The 21,673-nt window shown below is 44.2% G+C and overlaps 1 protein-coding gene across 1 annotated transcript in view; it reads right to left on the bottom strand.

The window, feature by feature from the left end:
• Positions 1–2,442: 2,442 nt before the first annotated feature.
• The window catches only part of CNKSR3 (CNKSR family member 3), an 88,224-nt gene continuing 68,993 nt past the window's right edge, over positions 2,443–21,673 (bottom strand). The window contains exons 6-13 of the mRNA XM_037520632.2: positions 19,689–19,808; positions 17,286–17,345; positions 13,472–13,540; positions 13,081–13,227; positions 11,579–11,703; positions 7,960–8,168; positions 7,371–7,460; positions 2,443–5,125 (exon numbers count right to left, since the gene is read on the bottom strand). Coding sequence (XP_037376529.1) covers positions 4,833–5,125; positions 7,371–7,460; positions 7,960–8,168; positions 11,579–11,703; positions 13,081–13,227; positions 13,472–13,540; positions 17,286–17,345; positions 19,689–19,808 — 1,113 coding nt within the window. The 3' untranslated portion in view covers positions 2,443–4,832. The remainder of the gene's footprint in view (positions 5,126–7,370; positions 7,461–7,959; positions 8,169–11,578; positions 11,704–13,080; positions 13,228–13,471; positions 13,541–17,285; positions 17,346–19,688; positions 19,809–21,673) is intronic.

Genomic DNA, 21,673 nt, shown 5'->3' with positions numbered 1-21,673 from the left:
GCTTCCAGGGTTGGGGGGTCCAGGAGAGAATGTAGGACGAAGCCACCTTCTTGGGCTGTGGCGCAGGAATTTCACTCCCAAGTCTGCTACAAAGGGGCAGCCCCTGATCAGACTCAACCCCTGATCAGACATCAACCCCTGATCAAACTCAACCCCTGATCAGACTCAACCCCTGATGAGACATCAACCCCGAAGACGAGCATCGTAAACTTTGCATAAAGTTGTAGAATCTGCCTCAGGATGATGCAGTGACACCCAGAATTAGTCCCAGGGCACCACACCATGTGCATTTGTTTCTACGTAGGAGAGGCAGCCTGGCGGCCTCCTGGCCTCAGCGATGGTCTCTTGTGGATTATGAAGAGTATCTCCTCTTTTCTAAGCAGTGGTCATACGTCTCCATTGCAGGGCACTTTTGCTGTAGCAAAATGTCTACACATACACACACACACACACACACACACACACACACACACACAGTTTGGGACACTCCTCACATGCCTAAAACTAGAAAAAAACACCACCTGCCAGCAAATCTAAAGTTGATGGAATCACTTCACTTGTGCTAAGCCTCACTTTTGTCAAACCTTGTCACACCAACACACAAAAACAAAACCCTAAAGCTTAATTTAGCAGTTGAGAAATTTCCAGAACATTACAACAAAATTAGTATTTTCTCTACTCCCGTGTCCCACCATCCCTCTGGGAGTCCCACCAGTACAGCATGGGAAGCCGCTCATATGGTTGAAGAAACATCAGCAAGGTCAGCTTTTGAGCATTTTTTAGGTCAGGTTTTAACTGATAGATTTTTAAAATACTCACCCTTCAGGTGATCGGCAGGAACATATAAAAAAAAAAATAGAGTAACTCCAAAAGTGAATAAAATCAAGTATCATTGGCCAATCAAAAATGGGCATGCAGGGCCTCCCTGGTGGTGCAGGGTTGAGCTCAGTGCTGCAAAGATGTCCGCAGCCCCTGCAGCGTGGGTTCGATCCCCTGCCAGCCAGGGAGATACTCACATGGCACAGCAGACCTCTCCTGTCTCGCCCGCTGCTCCCCTCAGCAATGTATTTCAGTCAATCTGGCTGTTCTGTTCCCCACTCTGTCTCTGGTGAATCCTCTCACCCTCTCGTGCCTCTGGCCTGTACCGTAGTTCTTGTATAAATAAATAATCTTAAAAAAAAAGGCATGCAGCAGCATGTGCCCACCGGGCGCCCATCTCTATACCGTCCCCCAGGAAGGAGTGCACAGAGGTCTCCTCCTGCAGGGGGTGATGCGCTGTTTGTGTTCCCAAGGGCAGGAGCAAAATATGCACCACTGGCCTATAAAGACAAATCACAGGTCGGAGATGTGGAAACATCCAAACCCCATGGCACCGTCGCGTTTTCGCCTGTGGCAGCCAACAATATTCTAATGTCAAATAGATTTACTTACTCGAGCTCTGGGAATGAAAAGATATGTGTCAAGTAACCCTTAGGGTTTCCTGAGGACCAACAAACTGAAACTTGGGGATTTCAGGCAGAAAACAGGCGGCAACAACATCCCTCACAAAACAGAGTCTGAAACTTCAGGTTTGCTGGAGAAAGAACTAAGGCAAGAGAAGCAGCGACAGAAAATGGACAGACACAGAACATGAAGACTGAAATACCCCGTCTGCAGTACCGGATTTCTTTTAAATCGCCTGTTCTCCGATGAATGGTATCGCCCCGTAGAGGCAGGTTTGGAAAAGTGCGGGCTTCTGCGATGTCCACGATGGCGAGGCCGGTGACTTGCATTGAACAGGTGGATCTTGATGCTACAATAGCCCTGTGGATAAGGCCCCTCCCGACAAAGACCTGCACCCATCAGCACAACTTCCAGTCGCCCTGCTACACTTAATTATGCAGACGGAAACCCAGTTTAGAATCATCTGAGGCTATAATCTAATTTCATTTTATGTATAAACACACAGGGAATTTTTAGCCCAGTTTTAACATGGGTTGGATTTTTCAGGAATGCAAGTATTCTTTAAACTGAACATTAAAGTGATTATGAGCAAGAATGTCAGAATCAGACTGCTTTGATTTTAATCCAGCTCTGCTGCGATTGGCTACTTATTCTTGTTTAACTCCCTTGTGAATATGGGAATGGCATCGCCCACCTATTAAAGTAGTTTTGTACCTAGAAAAATGCTAGGCACTCTATGCATGTAGCTATTACAGATTTCTGCTTCGTGTAGAACTTCATCAAGAAATGGCCGCATTTTACAAAATCACATTGCTGACAGCAATCCCGTTGCTGGTGTTGAGTTGCTAACACGGCAAGCCTCTATTGGTCTGCATTTGTAGATGCCACAGCCTGGTGATTTTATAGAGGGACACAAGTCTGTGCTTTGTTTCATTATTTCATTATGTCTCATAAAATAGTCATGCTGGAGCACTTACATATTAAAATAATTATGTCATTATAAAATACATTTGTGTTTTCTTATATTTCAGTAAGCACATTAAATGGATACCTGTGTCGAAAACTGACTACATCACTATTATCTTCACTTTGCAATAGTAAACAGGGGTGATGCCTTCATGTGTGAAGACAGCTGTCATCATTCATGGTTTTCAGTTTATTGTCATGATGTTATAAAATATTTATTGGAAAATGGGGTGGGTATTGGGTTGGGTCTGGAATCACCACTTCAAAGTATCCGCTCAAAGTGTGTCATCATTCTGCACTTTCTTTTGATAATACATGCCAAACATTAAACCTGGGTTACTACTGAGGCAAGCAGTTTCCATTTCTAAGAAATTAGTATTAAAATACTGTTTATAGACCTCAACAGTAGAGATACACAAAATTTTTTTTAGCTGCAATCTATTTCTCCAACACAATACAGGAGGAAATGCCAAAGAAAAATTAAAAGGCAGTTGTTGGGGGCGGCGGGGTGCGGTAGGCAGTCACTGAAGGTGAAGGACCCAGAAGTTTCTCTGGTCTTTCTTGGGGGCTTCAGAGAACAGTCTGAAAAACACCATTTGGTAGGGTCAAGGAGGTCAAATCAGCCCATAGTTAATACTGACTTCTGGAAATTCACTTTGATCACAAGTGGCATTTTCTCCACTGAGAAGGGGGTAGCCTCCGGCTGAGGTCTCCAAAGCTATTTAACTCATTACTCAGCTGAGCGACACCACTGATCCCTCGCCTAAATCCAGGAAGGGAGAAGAGATGTTGCCACCCGATTTTCCAGGCCTAAAGCCAGCTCAAGCGAACAGTACGTTGGGCGATGGCTGCCCCCGCCTTCCCCAGAGCTCCCTCCAGGTCCGGGGGGCCCTACTACCAGGCCTGCCCAGTCCCACCTTCAGCCTTATGCTGTGTTGTTCAGAACCCAGTGAGTCCCACAGTCCTGCCTCTTGTACCCCAGGTTTGCCAACATCCTTTCTATTTGCTGTGAAACACCGTGTCTCGCTGCGTTCCTGTAGAGGCTAAAGACAGCCAGCCACGAGTGATTGCTGGTTCTCTGAACCCCAGCAGGGGCGTTTTAAAGGGACGTATGTTGACTAATTCCAGGGAATCTCCAATTTATTGAATTTCAGGAGGTTTTAGCAAAGTAAACAACTTCAGGGGTGTGGGAGGAGGATATTTTTTGAGTAGGCACAGTTCTGCCTGGGAATTCGCCTCAGGTAATTCCCTGGATGTAATTTTACTTTACACATGGTTCCTCATTGCCCCATTTCCAATGCCAAAAAAATCCCAAAATGCTCGCGAGGATTTATTCTGTTTCTTAACAACGGAGGCCATGTGGTCACCCCGAGAACTTGACAACACCTGGGACACTCTGGTCAGCTTCACGTATGACGCAAAACAGAAACATTTCCATTCCACGTGACTAGGAGTAAGAAAAATATACAACTATATTTAAAACACTTAAATTAACAAGATAGTGCTTTTCCATTCTAACAAAATATCATACATTCAGTTTAAACAAGAGTTAATATCAGACACACTTTCTCAAAATACCTGATGCTAGTTGAAAATGAGTGACTGTGAGCCTCGCCAGAGGTTTCTAACTAGCAACATGTGGATAATTTTGAAGAACTGTCTGTTCTTTTCTAGAAGATAGACATTGAACAGCTCAACATGCAAACTGATGACTCTCCCCTCAGCCTAAGTACTGTGGCTTCACTTCTGGATGAGACTTTGGCTGTCAGCAAACCTTATAGCTTCTTTTTTCCTTAAGGACAACAATACAAAATGCTATGACGCCCCTCAAAATCACCATCAGCTTCCTCGCCTGGAATAAGCACCCCCAAACATGTTCACGGGTTTCCATTTTCAACTGACCTACACAGAGATGGTTATAAAGGGGATAAGAGGTGTAACAGGCCTGGACTTCGACTTCTGCTTTGCAAGTGCATCGGATGACTTGCCACGTGTCTTTGATATTTCAAAGTCAAAGCCGCTACAGTTACAAGTAAGTATAGAACTTGGAAAAAAAAAATCAAAACAAATGCGTTTTCTCCACTGGCTTTTCGGGTGAAGAAGTTGGACCACAAACCAACACAACTTCCGTGTGGCCATGGCCATGGCCACTGATTTCTGTCCCAAGACCTCTGCCATCCGGCCGACCCGTTTCACCGGGTGTCTCTGAGTTCCCACTCGGTGTCCAAACTCTCCCTCTCTCTCCGTCCACGTGCACAAGCCAGCACTTAAGATCCTCGGCAGTGGTTCCCATCCCGTATACAACTTCCAAAAACAACGCGCTGCGGTGCACAAGGCGGCTGCATCACACTGTGGCCGAGTCCTGGGGGCGCTCGCGGGGGACACAAGGCACTTGGTGGCGGGGGGCAGGCGGGGCGCAGGGCTCAGTGAGTCAACAGTTTGAGGCGCGTGAGCCAGCTGGCCAGCAGGGAAGGTTCTGTGGAGGAGGACTTGGCCCCTGAGGAGACACATTTCTTTTTGGAGCCTTCCTCCTGGAAGGGGATGGTGGCGCTGCCGTGCAGATCCGCTGTCACGCAGCAGTGGCTCCCACGGATGTAGTCTGCGCCCCGCACCAGGTGCCGCTCTGGCCTGGAGAACCGGCACGGGGGAGAGGTGCTCTCCTCCATGATGGGGGGGATCCTCTCATTGCTGAAGTACCGGCAGAGCGCGTCCTCACCTGGCAGGAGACAAAGCCCACCGGGCATTAGAAGGAGGAGGCACAGGGTCCCGGCCACCTTTGATGTCCCCGGGTGCCTGACCCCGCCAGGCCCTGCCCTCCCACCCAGCGATGGGCATCAGGCCAGGCCAGCCCCGCGGGTGTTTACATGGCAGACATGGGGAAGATCCATCACCCCTGAGAAGTAGCACAAGAACAGAGCAGAATCAGGGCAACCCCATTTATTTTCACCAGTGCAGTTTTTTCATAAATTCATATGCAATCAAAAAGCAGAGAAAAAGTCATGGAATTCTAGAGCTCAAGACCTGCAGCATGGAGCACCCTTAAGGAGTGTTATAAAGTGGGGTGCCTTTGGTTATGACCCTGAATGGAGGGCTGGCTCTATTCACCTTTAATCGAGGGGATTCAATGATTTTCATGCTCTGCAATGCTTGAGACATTTCTGAACAAGGAGAATGACCCCACCCTAAAAACAAGAAAACCCCCTGGCTTGAGGGGAAAGGGTGTTTAAGAAACTGAAAAAAATCTACACAGCAGGGCACACTGGCAACATGTAGTGGTCTCTGGATCCAGAAATTTCACTCCAAAAAATTGTGTCAGGATCTATGTACAAGGATGCTTACTGAAGCATTCTTTATAACTCGGGAGGAAAACAAAAATAACCTAAATATCTAACAGGAGCAAAATGAATCAGGAGGAGCTACAACCACAAAGTGGATTGCTAACACAGTTATGTAAAAAACACAGGTGGTTTAGTATTACTTAACATCTACTTCCACGTGGCACCTTTTTACTGGGTGTATAATATGTCTCTCTGGGAGTGAAAAGGAGAAACAAAACATTCAGAGTGATTACTTCTAGGCTGGGGAAACAGATTACAGCTGAGTTCTATTTTCTTGTTCCTTCTAGCTGATTTTCATTATAATTGTTTTTGTACATCAAAGGGGAAAATTTACTTTTAAAATATGCCCATTTTCAAAAACCCACATATTCTATGAGTCTGTGTGAGATGTACAGAATGGGCAAATCCATCCAAGAAGTGGATGAGTGGGTGTCAGGATTGAAGGAAGGGGGATAAAGAATGATTGTTAATGGATCTGGAGTTTGTTTTTAAATGATAGAATGTTCTAGAATTAGATAACAGTGTTAGACACACAACTACATGACTACACCAAAAATCACTGAATTATACATTTTAAAGGGTGAGCTTTATGTTGAGTTATCACTCAATAAAACTGTTACTTTTTTAAGTGCAGAAACCTTTCATTCTAAAATGAACACACATGAAAAATGTGGACTGGACCAAGTGTTTCTTCCATTTACCCATTTCACACACTCTTCCCAGCCCACCCCAACACACACACTGACAATATGTAAAGGAAATAAAAGGCTAAATCAAGGTTTAAATGGCTAAAAGAATGGCTATGAAGATGGTGACAGCTCTGAATCTAAACAAAGGACAGCCCTGCCACCTGCTGACTGTTCCACACATTTTCACTTGTCAGCTAAGGGTGTCCTGGAAGGACCTCAGACAAGCGACAAGAGTACGTAGGTGACAACCTCGACCAAGTCCCAGGAGATGTCAGGGGTTGATCACTTTGGAAGTTGGGCCTCCAGAATTTTGTCTTCCTTTTACTATGTCAAGTACTGACTGGACTTGAACTTCTCCCCTGCCCTTTGTATCAGCACTACAAAAGCAAAGTTACAATGCCCCGCCGGTGTCGATAATCAAAAGTAATCTCACCCCAAAGTGAGAATATTTAAAAACATCCTCCATAAGCCTACTGCAGAAACCAGTCAGTTTAATCACAGGGTGAATGAAATACAAATTTCTATCCCAAAAGTAATCACTTTGCAACACGAGAAGAATTTGGGAGGGAAAAAAAAATCCATGTATGTTCATCAAAAACCAAGTAGAATAATAATAGTAATCATAAAATTTAGGATGAGATTGTTTAACAAATATTTCTATCTGTTTAAAAATTAGAACATTAATGTCTATGGCTATTCAAAAGCACATAAGGCTAAATAGGAGATGTACAAACACTAACAGGGTCAGGGAATTCTGCCATTCTCCAAATAAAGAGGATGAGGACATCAGCAGCCCGCCTGATGATGAGCTGGGAATCGGAGGCACTAAATCTTCCCTCTAGTTACCACAGCACACTGAGGAAAAACACTGAAATGAGGGCCTGGATCTCCTGATGCCCCGCTTGGTGCTTGGGGCTCGTGTGAATGAGCTTACCTTTCCTCCCGTGGCCTCGAGGTCTGGCAAAAGGGTCCACAATCCCCATCCAGCTCCCATCGGCAGGCATTGACAAGGGCCGGGGTTTGCCTTCCGAGGGAGGGAAGGAAGATGACAGGTTGATGAGTTTAGGGATTTAGAGAACCCCTTTTTTATTTACAATGTAATCCCTCCCCCATCTTAGCCCTCGCTTAAGCTGAAGCACTAACGTATTTGAAAATAAGGAAAGCGTTTTTAAGCATCGTATTTCCAGAGCCAGCAATTAAGACAGAGGCCGGCTGAACTTGAGTCTGTGGGTCTACACAGCAAAAACATTCCAAGTTAAACCCAGGCCCTGAAAGTTAAAACGGTAACATGATCTCAGCCCCTGGGCTCCGATGCCAAGCCGAGTAATGACTCAACAAGGCTTCACTTGAGAGAGATGAATAAAGGTCTCATACTTAGAATTTCATTGAGGTTTATGTTTTCCTTGGATTACCCTTGATGTCTGCCAAATTCATCCAACAAGTCCATATAAGGAAGGGGGTGGGGGGAGAGAAGAAAAGGAAAAGGCAAGCTGGCCGAACAAAACAAACACTCGGAAACTTACCATAAGATGGTGTTTTTTCTCTCATTTTTGGTGGCAGAATATTGGTTTCCACGGAATACCCAGGCAACTGATCGGAATCAGCGATGGTAAATCTCCGCCTGCGGCTCTCCTGGTCCAAGAAGGAATTTGGAGACTCAGAACCCTTCCGGCCAAGCAATGCTTGTTTACACCGACTGGATCCTCCGTAAGCAGAACTGCCCTTCTCAACGCTGGAAAATAATGGGCCAGAATTAAGTTGCTCACAAAGATTCCCCTGCATTCCAGGCGACGCAGACCTCCAACATATAAGAAAACTGAAATCCCCCTTTGCCACAGGCGCAAAAGGCAATACTTTTTCATTGCAGTTCTCTCCCAAATACATACAGATCCTACTACATAAGAGTAGACATCATGATCCCACTAAAGAATCCATGAAATTTCTTCCTCCTATATGTCTACATGGTACTAATGTTCCTTTGAAAAAATAACTTTGGTTTCCCTGTTCTGTCCTGAAATGGAATCTTCTATTTACCGCAGGAATCACAAGTTAAGCTCTGGGCTCTCATGCCCAGAGCAGTGTCTCTGCCAAGATCCAGCAAAGAAGACACTTGAGGTGCAACGGAGTTGCTAGATTTGAAAATTATGTCAAAAAGCACAAAGGAGCCTTTATAGTCACCAACAGAGAATGTCTATTTTCTGGACTAAGCACAGAAACTGGCAAAAGTTGGATCAGAGATTCCAACTTAATTTTATCCAAATGTCAGTTTCTAATAAAACATAAAGGCAATTTCAGCTGAGTCCAAGTTACCAGCTGGTTAAAGTTTTACACTTAGTAAATTCCATTAGGTGACCACTGCTAGACAAAATACAGAACCAGCTGAGTCCAAAAATATTCTCAAGATTAGCCTTGCCTGTGAGGTGTCCCAGGTCAGCCCCCGGCCTGCAGGCACTTCCCCGGGAATCCAGCTCCTTCTCCACTTTTAAACTGGTATGTGTAGCTTCCCCGTTCACAGAGTTTTCATGACTCAATACTCATTCTCTGAAACCATTTGCATTTTTCATTCCCTAGTGAATATCCTTCATTAATGGCGTGCATGCGTGTGTGTGTGTGTGTGTCTGTCTCCCCTAAGTAGATTCGGTACTGGTTCTCTCACTACCTACAGGAGTACCCTTTCCCTTGCTATTGCTCCTGTGACCCCTCACTGAGGCCAAAAGGAAAATATTCTGGGCTGGAGGGAGAAAGTGTTTTTTTTTTTTTTTAAAAAGATTTATTTATATATGCATACAAGAACTGGGGTACTGGCCAGAGGTGTGGGGGGTGAGAAGATTCACCAGAGACAGAGTGGGAAGCAGAACAGGCAGACTGACTGAAATACACTGCTTAGGGGAGCAGTGGGTGAGACAGGAGAGGTCTGCTGCGCCATGTGGGTAGCTCCCTGGCCAGCCAGGGATTGAACTTGTGCTGCAGAGATTGCAGATAGCTTTACTGTGCTGTGCTTAACCCCTTGCGCCACCAGGGAGGCCCCAGAAGTGGGGGTCTTCCCTACATTTTTACAGAATGATGCACACAGCAGTCAGCAGTGAAACTTGTGTTCTTTATGCACAGAGGCAATAACCATCTGTAGCTTAAAACACATTTTAGATCCCAGGGTCACACACTCCGGCCTGTGGCTGCGGGGAAGAGCCCTGACTACCAACCAGAGAGCCCACTGCCCCAGAGCTGACTGCTCTACATGTACAATAATGTTTTGGGCAAACTGAGACTCAGAAGAAGAGAATGACACTGAGTCTTCTTTGTACCCAGGGAAGAAACTTAAGAAAAGCACATTGCTCAGCTTAAGGCAAAAACTCCAAAATAAAGTAAAACACCAATGTAAGTTCAGCCCGAACTTTGTCCTATGAAATATTATAGTTTAGGCATGTACTTCTCAATTTATCCTTAAACAGTTGACTTAAGACATGCGCAGTTCTCTGGCATCAAGAACGACATCTGGTTTGGGTCAGATGGAACCCAGGCCTGAGGCTCAGTAAATGCATGTTGAACAAATGAGCCAGGTGCTCTAGTCCTACTAGCACCAGTTGATTGGAGTTATGTACATTTCATACCTAAATGATCCTCTACAGGCCATCTATCAGCATTATAACATCTAACTTTTAAGACAGTCATTATAAAACAATGATCTTTTGGGCCTCCCTGGTGGTCAAGGGGTTAAACACCGCACTATGAAGCAATCTGTGGCCTCTGCAGCACGAGTTCGATCCCCGACCAGCCAGGGAGCAACCCACATGGCGGGATAGACCTCTCCTGTCTCACCCGCTGCTCCCCTTAGCAGTGTGCTTCGGTCAATCTGCCTGTTCTGCTCCCCACTCTGTCTCTGGTGAATCCTCTCACCCCCCGCATCTTTGGCCTGTATCCCAGCACTTGTATGTATAAATAAATAAATCTTTAGAAAAATAAATAAAAAATAAATAAAATAATGATCTTTAAAATTTTAAATAAACACCCCCCACACACAAATCCACACAGCACAAAGATGGAGGGCCCCCACCTCCATGCACAGGGCTTCTTTTAAAGTCCTATGAAGAACACATCACCCCCAGCAAAATAAAGCTGTAACTTTAATCTCACAGAAGTATTTATTCTCTTCCTCCCTGGACCATATGTTTCCATAAAGTGCCCCAACCACCCCCAAACTACACAATGTCAAGACCGTGTAACCTGGACCTGACTCTGCACTTTCCCTGGAGTTTTACTGAGACGTAACTGGCACGTGACATGGTGTTCCTGGAAGGTGTATCACAAAATGCCCTGGCCCGTGGAGACCCTGCAAGCCCCACTGTGAGTCAGCAGTCAACACCCACCCCCTCTCGCAGTCACATCTCTCGTGTGATGAGAACCTCTAAGACCCACTCTCTCGGCAAGTTTCAGAGCCACAACACACCAATTGCTAACTACAGTCACCACCTGTACACACATTCCCTGAAAGTATTTATCAAAGGTCCAAAAGTTTGTATCTTTTGACCCCCTTTATTTATTCCCATACCCCCATGTCTAGGATGCCACATTTTTTTAAAAAAATTATTAAATTTATTTATTTTCTTATATTGCTGTTCATTTTTTTGACAGTATTTGACTCTCCCCTCAGGTGCAGTCCCCGTGGGTTCTCCCACCACCACAGCAACCATGACCATCACCACTGTCCCTTGTGCTCGTCCCTCCCGTTTTGACCCTTCTACCCACCCTCCCCTGCGCTGTGCCTCAGCTCTATGGTCAGCTTGCAAGTTTTGTCTTTTTCCTAACCCTTTGTTCGGTTTCTCTATATTCCACATGTAAGTAAGACCACCCGGTATTTATCTTTTTCTTCTGACTTATTTTACTTAGCATCATCCCTTCCAGCTCCATCCACGTTGCTGCAATGGCATGAGTTTATCTTTTTTGATTGCTGAGTAGCATTCCATTCTGTATATAGGCCACATCTTCTGGATCCATTCACAGGATGCCACATTTTAAACCCAGTTCAAGACTCAGCCCTGTCACACTGGAGTTCAGCTGCTTCCCCTCTTGAGATCTGCAGGGTCTTCCCACCACCACTTAGAATCCCCGCCCATGCATGCACACCATGAAAGTGACAGGACTCACCGAGGGGAGTAGGGGACGGCTGGAGGAGGAGGGATATACAGATCCAAGATGGCTGGCTTCTCCTTCTTCAGCGAGGTATCCATAGTGCTCTCGGGGGACTGGGTTGTCGTGGGTGGAGGTGAGGTCTGAGGTGGGAGCAAGTGCAAAGTGGGGAGGTTAATGTGGAGGTTATTCTTATTGCTCAGCTTCTCTCTGTCCCTCCAAAACCAACACCAGCCCCCGTGTAAGATGGGCCGAGCTCAGTCATGAGACTCTCCAACTTGCATTCTGTTTTGACACTCTCAGAATTAACTGGGGCTGGGAAAGACCAGCTGCAGAATGAGAAGTAAAGGCTCAGGAGCCAGGTGCCTCTGAGCAAATCCCTTAAAGATCCCTGCCTCAGTTTCCCTCCACTTGCTCAGGAAGAGGTGCTTCGCCTGCCCTGTCCACTCTCCTCTCTGCCTCCTTCCAGACCCAGCACTTATCTCTGCACCAAGCAGCTGGCAGAGCTGGGGCACAGTGGGCACTCAGGTATCAATGATGAATTCATAAAGCCTCTATGAGATTCAGTAACACATCCTGGGAATGTCAACAAAAATTGAAGCTGCTACACCTTCTCCTGAGCCATGCAAATTGAAGCAGCAGGAGTGTGGCTGATAGGTTCAATCGTTTAAAAAGTGATTTTAATTACAGGCCCCTCCTTGCTCCAGCCTCCAAGTCCTGTCATTTATTTTCAGCATCCCCGTAAGTGCACATGTGGGCACCTTTCCAGAGCCCCGGGCATCTCGAAGTGTCTATCGATGGCTTGAGATTCACTTTGTTCTTCCCTTTACATATGTCTGATAGAGTCATAGTTACAAATAAATTACAACCTCTGTCTTCGAAAAGGACATTAAAATGTCATTGCTTTTCATTCCTGTTTTAGGCAATGATGCTGAGGATGGAGGGTACAATTAGGGATTGGCCAGTGAACTCGGTCCACCCAAGTGTAGGCAATAAAGGAAGTTTGGTAGAGAATTTATTTAAATACTATTAAATAATAAAGTTCACCAAAAGTTGGTCTTCCCATGTCTGGCAATTCTACACAATGTGCACCATATGCAATGATACAGCTTCCCGCGGGGGGCTGGTCCCCAACACCCCCTTGGTAAACAGCTGCTAAGGACTCAACTGCATGTGGTCCCTCTAGGGTCAGTGCTCAAAGTGTGGGAATTTCTAGAAGTGTGCATCTGCAATGAGAGGAGAAGGACTTGAATGGCCCTTCTGCAGTGAGGACTGACCATTGAGGTCACAGCCTCTGCACTGGGGCGAGGCTGAGGAAGTGAGCTTTGAATCCCTTTACTTCCCACAAATCCAGAATTAGATGCGCCCCTAAATAGGATTATGTGGTGATTTTTATTATGCATCTATAAGTCCCTGATACCAGCCACCTCCAACTGTTCATCCTTGCTATTGAGGACAAAGCAGACCTTGGACACCACCCACAGGCAGCTACAACTGAAGGCTGGCAACAGGTAACACACCTGCACGAGGGGTGGCTTCCACCGGAGGTTCTTCAGGGGGGCAGGAGTGAAGTTGAAAGACCCCGAGGGGCGCTTCTTAAGCAGTAACACAACTCCAGTAGGATTCTCTCTCAATTTTTTCACCAGGTTTTTTAGCTGCCATCCCACCTTCAAGGAAGAAAATGAAGAGAGATTCACTCACAAGGAATGAAAATCAAACCTAGGAATGTACAACAAGGAGTGGGTTGCAAGCAGGGAGAGACGAATATATTCATCTCAGCACTACTTAAAGTGATGAGAAATTGGATAACAATGGCTAATTTAAAAAATGCCAGCAAAATGACCTTGGACGTAGTTAAAGGTTCTTGAGGGGAATGTTCAAGTCTCACAGGGTCTCAACGAACAAACTCACCACAGTTTGCCGATTAACTTGAATGACTTCATCACCAGCGTGGATCTTCTGAGATCTGTCTGCAGGAGACTAGAAACAAAGACATGATCTTAATTCTCTAAACTTTCCACTTCTTTCTTCCTACTTTGGACAATGAGCAATAAAAATAAAAATTTCTCAAGATCATGTACTTGAGCTTCCTGAGGCCAGTCTGCAGAACCTGGCACGTGAACACCCATGTCACCTATCTGAGGATGACAGGTTATAATGGGTCATCTCTCCCTCTCACAGCTCCTTCATCTCACCTACCAGAGAGAACAGGACACACAGCTGACTGACGAGCTGTGGAGAGAGCCCCTGGTTCACTAAAAGATACCTTACATTTATCCCCATCCAAATCAGTTTGTAAAAGGTGACCAACTGCTTACCTTGAAAAGCTCATCCATTTCCTTTCAAGTGATCATTAAAAGTAAATTTTATTTTGATTCAACCTTGTTTTATCACAATGCTATGAAAAATGGAAAAGACAGGACAATATACAATCTATTTCTTTAGGGAAAATGAATTTCACTTTTTTCTTTTTTCAGGTAAAATTCAAATGAGTGCAGTTTCATTACCAAAACACAGGTTTGACTTCACTTCCCCAAAATGACACTTGTCCATAAACTTGCAAATGTATGCACATAGACCTATACCGCCACAGGTGTGTGTATAGATAGGTTGGTACAATCTCCTTGTCAGTCATTTTGCCTATAGTATTGTTGTTTTAATCAAACCAGTACTGTTTATGTTTAAGATTATCTCTTATGACCAAAGACAAGGAAAGGTTCAAATTATAATCAAGTGTTATCTAGACAGAGTATTTTATTTGGTAACTTATGTAACTGGCTGAATCTTCAAGAAAACTTACAACTATCCTTTAAAAATAGCACCTTTAAACACAGGGAGGGAGAGAGCGACCAAACTCAAGACACACGTGCTGAATTTCTCACCCAGCTGCTATGCTAGGCTCCTCGAGAAATGAGCCAACTGCATCCCACTGTAGAAATCCTCCCTTTGACTTGTGCAGGTCCAATTCAGGGCACAGAACTGTGGCCATTAATTTTAAAAACACTCAAAACTGCAGTCATAAGCACTAGCAGTGCCTCTCCTGAGAGATTGGCAAGGTGGGCATCACAGGACGCTGGTCTTCTGAAATCCCTTTCTCTCAAGGTGCTTGACCAAAGAAAGTAGCAATGTCTGTGAGCTCTTTTCTGCCCTGTGTGTCAGACACTCAACCTGTCCTCCCCTGCAAGTGAGCTGCACTTCATGAAAGATGGCGCCGAGGCCAGAAAGACCCTGGTGATGGATGTGCAATCTTATAAAACAAGCCCCAATGTCCTGAGTTGACTCCCGTGCTGAGGCTCCCCGTGCATTCATTTCATGCATTCATTCCTCAGATGTCCCACCAAGGATTACGGCTGTGCTTGGCAGCACACCGGTAAAGGGAGAGCTTGATACCAAGAGTCTCCCGGGTGCGGAAGCTCTTGCCCATCTTCCCCATGAGCCAGACTGTTGAAAAATGATGTTGTTTGGTTTGCTGCAGGTAACCTGGGGAAGAAAGCAGCCATTCTTCAGCAGTGAATCTAATCGTACTTCATCTCTGGGGTGGGGAGTAGGAGAATGGATGGACTCCCATCAAGACTCCTGTCAAGGTCTTGAACAACATCAAAAGAGAAATCAGATAGAGAATCGCCAGCTACTATTCGGCTGACCTTGGCAATGTCCTGGCTTCTCACCTAACCTCCAAACAAATGGATTGGAGGCCCGAGGTGGCCTGCTGGCACTGCTTCAGTCAAGGGACGGCTCAACAGGAAGACAATTTGCCCAGGACTGCAAAGGCTGGTTTCTATGCACCACCCAGCACGGGGCTTCCATTAAAAGGTTCTGACTCTGATGTCATAGTGACCCTGAGTGGTGGCTGGAAAGCTGCTCTGAGCTGGCATTCTGCATTCTCTGCCCTTAAAGTGTAAAACAGCCAGCATTAAGTACAAAATATCCAGAGTAAGCCCTTGAGAAGTGGGCTCTTCACTAACTTCTCACTTCATCTTTAAGACTTAGCAGGAGCTCAGCATGTTCTGGGTACACAGTGAGCACAAGTTGAATGAACGAAAGGGTAAGTGACATTTTCAAATGGATGAACAGATGGAATCAGATAAGTGTTCCCTTTTTTGATCTTTAACAACATGGAAACCACCTCTCTCTGGGATGTCTTATGAACATCCCTGAGTGGGGACACTAGGATCAAATCTTTTATTCAGTCTATGGGTCTGGTAGGAATTCTGGGAAGTATAGCATTGCATTCGACATTTCACTCAATTCAAAAGCAGCCTTGTTTTAGCCTTTCATTCAATTCATATCCTTAAAACACAAAGCTGGGGGTATGGGGGGGGCATTGCTGAAGAGAGAAATCTGTGTGCCTTCTGGTAGTAATACCATAGTGAGCTACACATTTACCCCAGATGAAACTGCTTCAAGAAGACCAGAGAGACGTCTGATTGCTAAACAATGCAATCACCAAATTGCTAAATGCATAATCTCAACCTTTCCAAAACTAAAACCATCCTTCTGAATCCATCCAATTCCAAAACAAGGGGCTGAGTGGTACACGAGTATGTTCTTAGGACGATTCAGCTAAACTACGCAAAGTCTCTGAGAAGGGCTGTACATTGTGTGGCCTTTTCTTTTGCACCATCCCTGGTCCTAAAAACAAGATGGTCTATGATATTACTCTCTATCGGGTGACATGGTAAACGTTCTTAGTTGTTCTCAACAAAGAAGGCTTAAAAACACTACCATCTTCTACGCATCCATCTGGCAGAAACACACAACATATATATAATTCACTGACGTCTTTAACAATGTCATTGTTTTCTTACAATGTCACTGTTTTTCTTACTACAAAAAGGAAGCTATGTCAAAAACACTCACTAAAGATCAGGCCATTTTAGTTTATCAAAAGACCTATCAACACCCATTTTCCACCAAACAGATTACAAAAGGAGTTACTCAACTTCTTATTTTTTTTTTAATTATTTCTCCCTGTCTCCATTGATTAAATAGTGGGTTTATTCCAAAGACACAGGCTGCTTTTACACAGATCTGGAAAAGCTATTGAAACATTTTGAACTTTACATCATTGCCATTCAAAACTTGGCCATATAGTAAGTTATAAGAAAAAAATCATTCAATTGCTCTATGTTTTACAAATTCAAAATATCAGAAAAACCTTTCATGTAGCAGAACTTTTGAAAGAAGGGAGAAAACAGTAGAAGGAGCCTTGCTTTTTCTATACAAAGCACTGGGGGAAAAACAAAATTTCAGTACCATGCCAAATATTACAAAACACAACTCTATAAACAGAATCTGTGTCATGCAAATATCCCAAAACTTCTGCTTTGGTGACACATATAAATTCCTTTAAACAAACAAAAAAACATATTTCACACATATGGCCACAGATTCCAGTTCTTCTCAGAGCGATTCTCAGCAAAATTAGGTCATTTTGTTGTATTTATGGGTTGCAACATCCAGGAAGCACAAGGAATGATTAATACAAGAGTGAGGGGTCAAAATTGGGTGAGGTGTGTGAACAAGAGCAATCCAAGACAATTTAAATAATAAATTGACAACAGCTGGTATTCACTAGCAACAGAAGTAAACAAAACAGACAAGCAGGTCGCTCTCACTGCAGATAATAAAACAGCCTGCATACATTTAAATGCAAAGTACAGAACCTCCGCATCAAATCTGTTTAAACACATCACAGTGTTTGCACTGATGGCTACACACTCACGTTTTCCGTGGTCCCGGTGATCACGTGCAATCCATCGTAGGTTGATTTGATGTACATGCCCTAGAGTGAGTCACAGACACAGTAACTCATTACTCCAATATTTAGGAATACAGCCGCGAGTGAGACTTGAACTTACAAAACATTAAAGGCAGACCCTTCAGAACAATACTCATATTTAAACCACCTGAGACCCAGAGAAACAAGATCCGAAAGTGGTGAAGGGGACTAGACAACCCGCAATACCAGCCAAAGAAATGAGCGGTGAGATCTCCCTGGTAGTGTAATTCCTGGCGCAGGGGCACCAATGATCCACAACTCTGGGGACTTTGCACCCCTTTCAGACTCGCAGTATGAATGAGGCATTGTGAACAAGGCTGGGTCTCCCCTGCCTACCTCTGTGCCCAATGGCATCACCAACTATTCAGTTCAACTTGGCGTCAGCAATCATGTCTGAGTGACTTATACGAGCCACGAATAACCCAGACCAGGATTTACGAGTGAGGTGCATGAGTGTCGGAGTGGGAGGTGTGTCAGAAAGAGGAGCCCCTCCATGTAAGGGAAGCATAAAAATAATTCCATTCCTCTCTAAAAGGCCTGACAGGTGGATGCCAGATCACGAGAAGACACTTGTGAAATTTAACACATCGCATCTAAAAGCAAGCTTAAAAAGCTTAGCAAAAAAAAGCTTTTTAGCTAAGCTTTTTAAGATGGGGAAAGAGTACAAAGCAGACGGGACAAGCTAGAGGTGTACCCCCCGGATTGCATATAGTGATCCCGCAGCTCCTCCTCAGAAACAATTCTGAGCCTGATGTTGCCCTGCTCTGTCACGAGAATCTCCTCAAAGACTAACGCCTTCAAGGCTTTCCCCATTTCTCTCCTTTCTGGTTACTTTCTGGGGCAGAGTCGCCAGCTTCTTCCCACACCCAGCACTCCTCTCCCCGGGGCATCTGCTGGTCTAGCCAGCCTTCTGAAATGCCACCTTCATTTCTGCCCAGTCGGCGCCTTCTTCGCTTCCATGCTTGACAGTAATTCAACGACATCTCCCCGACCTCATCTACTGGAGTCCTTCACTTACTCTGCACACTGCGGTGTCAGGAAGCACGTGTCTGCTAAGAATGTGGGCTCAGAGACACTCAGTTGATCCATTTTTCTGTGTGAGCGAGAGGCTACAGCGAGAGGCTGTCTGCAGCCCACAGTCACTACCCATGAGCTCCTCCTGCTCCCCCCCCCGGCCCTCCTTTCCTTCCTCCTCATCAACAGCAGCAACAACAATTGCAGCCACCAACAATCGCACATGTTCTGTGCGTCCAGCAAGCGGTGCTCGGTATTCATCCTCTAACCTAACAGCTTTCAACCACCCTAGGAGACCGTTATTGTCCACGCCTAGCAGCTTGGGAAACGGACAGGTAATGAGGTCCGGTCTCTCGAGAACTGGGATTCAAACCCAGCCTTCTCTGACTCAAAGCCTCCAGGTTCATCAATGGTCTGATGGTTTCTTCACTTCAATTTCAGCAACATAATCCCAGCAGAGGCCTGCTAGGGCCTGGAGAGCTGGGCATCCGGGTACTGACCAGGCAGCCAGGTAGCGACCTGTGTGTATTCTCGGGATCTGCTGTTACACAGCTCTTGCATTAGTGATGAAACTTGTTTTTTTTTCATTTTTTAATGTATTTTTTACATCATTGTTCATTTTTGCACAATGTATGCATTTTTATCTTGGTTATAGTCCCCATACAATTCCCACCCCCCACCCCCGTAGTGTGTCTGTGGTTTATAGTTGCTTTTTCACTTTATTTTATTTTTACTTTATTATAATTAGTCTTTTTCCTGGTCCCTTATTTAGGTTTTCTAAATTCCTGCTATGAGTGAGACCATCCGGTATTTTTCTTTTTCTTTCTGGCTTATTTCTCTGAGCATGATCCCTTCCAGCTCCATCCTTGTTGTTGCAAATGGCATGAGTTTATCTTTTTTGATTGCTGAGTAATATTCCATTGTGTATATCCTTTTCTTCCCACCAGCTTCTTCTCACATTCCTGCTAAGTGCCAAGAGAGACGTCTAGGACGATGTTGTTTTGAACCCACAGAGCATTTTTCCTTTGTGTAAATGTTGCCTATCACCCTGCATTCCTCAGCCTTGTTTTATTTTTAAAACGATTAAGGCAATTCCTTCAAGATATGAGTATAGAGTTTTATAACTGTATTTATACTTATATTTTGAAGACAAAACATTATCAAGTGAGTTCAAGATGGCAAATCCCTAAATACATAGTGGAAGACAATTTCACTTAATGCTACCACTAGGACTTGGAGTATTGAAAGCAACCGAAATTTTATTTTTCAGTCTTTCATAAATGCTGATGGGTTATTATTTATAACTAAAACAAGTGTTGCCCACATGCTCACCAGGCCTTCCCCGGGCTTCACGTCTGGCAAGTGTACCTCCTCCAGACACGCACACTGGCTCATCATAGGATCCGCCGCGGATCGGATTGTTTTGTCGCAGATGCCATTCAAAACCTTGACCTGGAGTTGGGGAGACGAACAGTCAGGAAACGTTCAATCATTAACCGAGTTTATCTCAAGCTGAATTTTAAAGAAGTGCACTTCACCTATAATCTTCAGCTCTGGCTGGCAATCGTTTTGATAGCACTGGTCAATGCATGCATGGCATTCGGACTCCAGATATGAAACAGCACCAGGATTTCAGCATTGTTTAAAAAGTGCACCTCATATTCAGTTACGACCACTGAAGAGCACAAGCAGGCAGAAGCCCCTTTCAGCAGTTACAGAGAATCACCTGTTCCCAGTCATCTGTATGGCTGTTCAGTCTTTGCTTTCACATTCTCTGCATACCAAATATTGACAAGGTAAAAAAAAAAAAAAAAATTGCCTGCACCTGTTTTTTTCCCTTTTGAATTGCTTTAATTTCTTTTTAAAGCAATCTTAGGTTTACAAAAAATTGGAACTGAACGTGCAGAATTCCTGTGATTTCCCTCTCATCTCAACACAGGTAATAACAACACAATATAATTAATATTTTGCATTAGTGACACACTTATTACAACTGATGAGAGATCATTGAGACTGATGGAAAATATCAAGACATTTTTATTAACTGAAGTTTGTAGTTTACATTAGGGTTCACTTTTGTGGCATACAGTTGTATGGGTTTTAACAAATACACAATATCGTAAGATTGCAATATAGCAGTGTCACTACCCTGAAAGTCCTCTGTGCTTTACCTATTCATCTTTCTCCCTCAACTCTAGCAATTACTGATCGCTATGGTTTGCCTTTTCCAGAACATCAAATAGTTAGAATTATACAATATGCAGTCTTTTCAGATTGGTTTCTTTCATTTCATAGTAAGCATTTAAAATTCCTCTATGTCTTTTCTCGGCTTGAGAGCTCACTTCTTTTCAATGCTAACTAATATTCCATTGTCTGGCCATACCAGTTTGTTTACACGGACACCTACTGAAGAACATGTTGGTTGCCCCCAGGCTTTTCACAATTATGAACATAGCTGCCACAATCAAATATTCTGAGCAGGTTTTTGTGGCTGTAACTTTTCTATTCATGTAGGTAAATTGCCAGAAGCACAAGTGCTGGATCGTAGGGTAAATGCACGTTTAGTCTGATAGCGGCCCCACCAGCTGCTCCTGATGAAAGCTCCTATTCCTCCACATTCTTGCAGCATTTGGAGTTGCCATACCTTGAATAGCTGTGTGGTGCTATCTCGTTTTAGTTCTTAATTCCCTAACAAAACACAGTGTTGACTCTCTTCTCCTATACTTATTTGCTAGCCGTAGATCCTTTTTGGTGCAGTGTCTGTTCATATCTTTTGCCCATTTTTTAATAGGGTTGTTTATTTTCTTATTATTGAGTTTAAATGTTTTGTATATTTTGGATACAAGTGCTTAATCTGATACATGTTTTGCAAATAGTTTTCACCAGTCTGTGGCTTGTCTTTTCATTCTCTTCACAGTGCATTTCATGAGTGGAATCTCTGAATTTTAATGATGCCTACCTTAACAATTTTTCTTTTATGGATCATGCTTTTGATGCTGTATCTAAAAACTCACCGCCAAATCCAAGGTCATCTAGATTTTGTCCTGTTATTGAGGACTGTTATAGCTTAGCATTTTAAATCTGGGTCTATGATCTTTTTTACAACTGCCCACATTCTCTAAACACCAAACATAATCAAAGGAAGATTTCGGAGACAATATGACGATTTCTATTAAGTGGTCTCCATGTAGAACTCACAGGGGTTACATGTGGGTACTTCCTCCATCAGCACCATCTGACTTTTCCAAATTAAACACCCAAATAAATCAGGAAGTTCCAAAGGGTGATTTTTTTCCCCTAAGAGGGAGAATCTAAGA

The sequence above is a fragment of the Talpa occidentalis genome, unplaced genomic scaffold, assembly GCF_014898055.3.
Source record: "Talpa occidentalis isolate TD23 unplaced genomic scaffold, MPIMG_talOcc4v2.1 talOcc4.2, whole genome shotgun sequence".
Lineage (NCBI taxonomy): Eukaryota > Metazoa > Chordata > Mammalia > Eulipotyphla > Talpidae > Talpa > Talpa occidentalis.
Note: the sequence above shows the minus strand (reverse complement) of the source record. Positions and strands in the feature narration are given on the sequence as shown.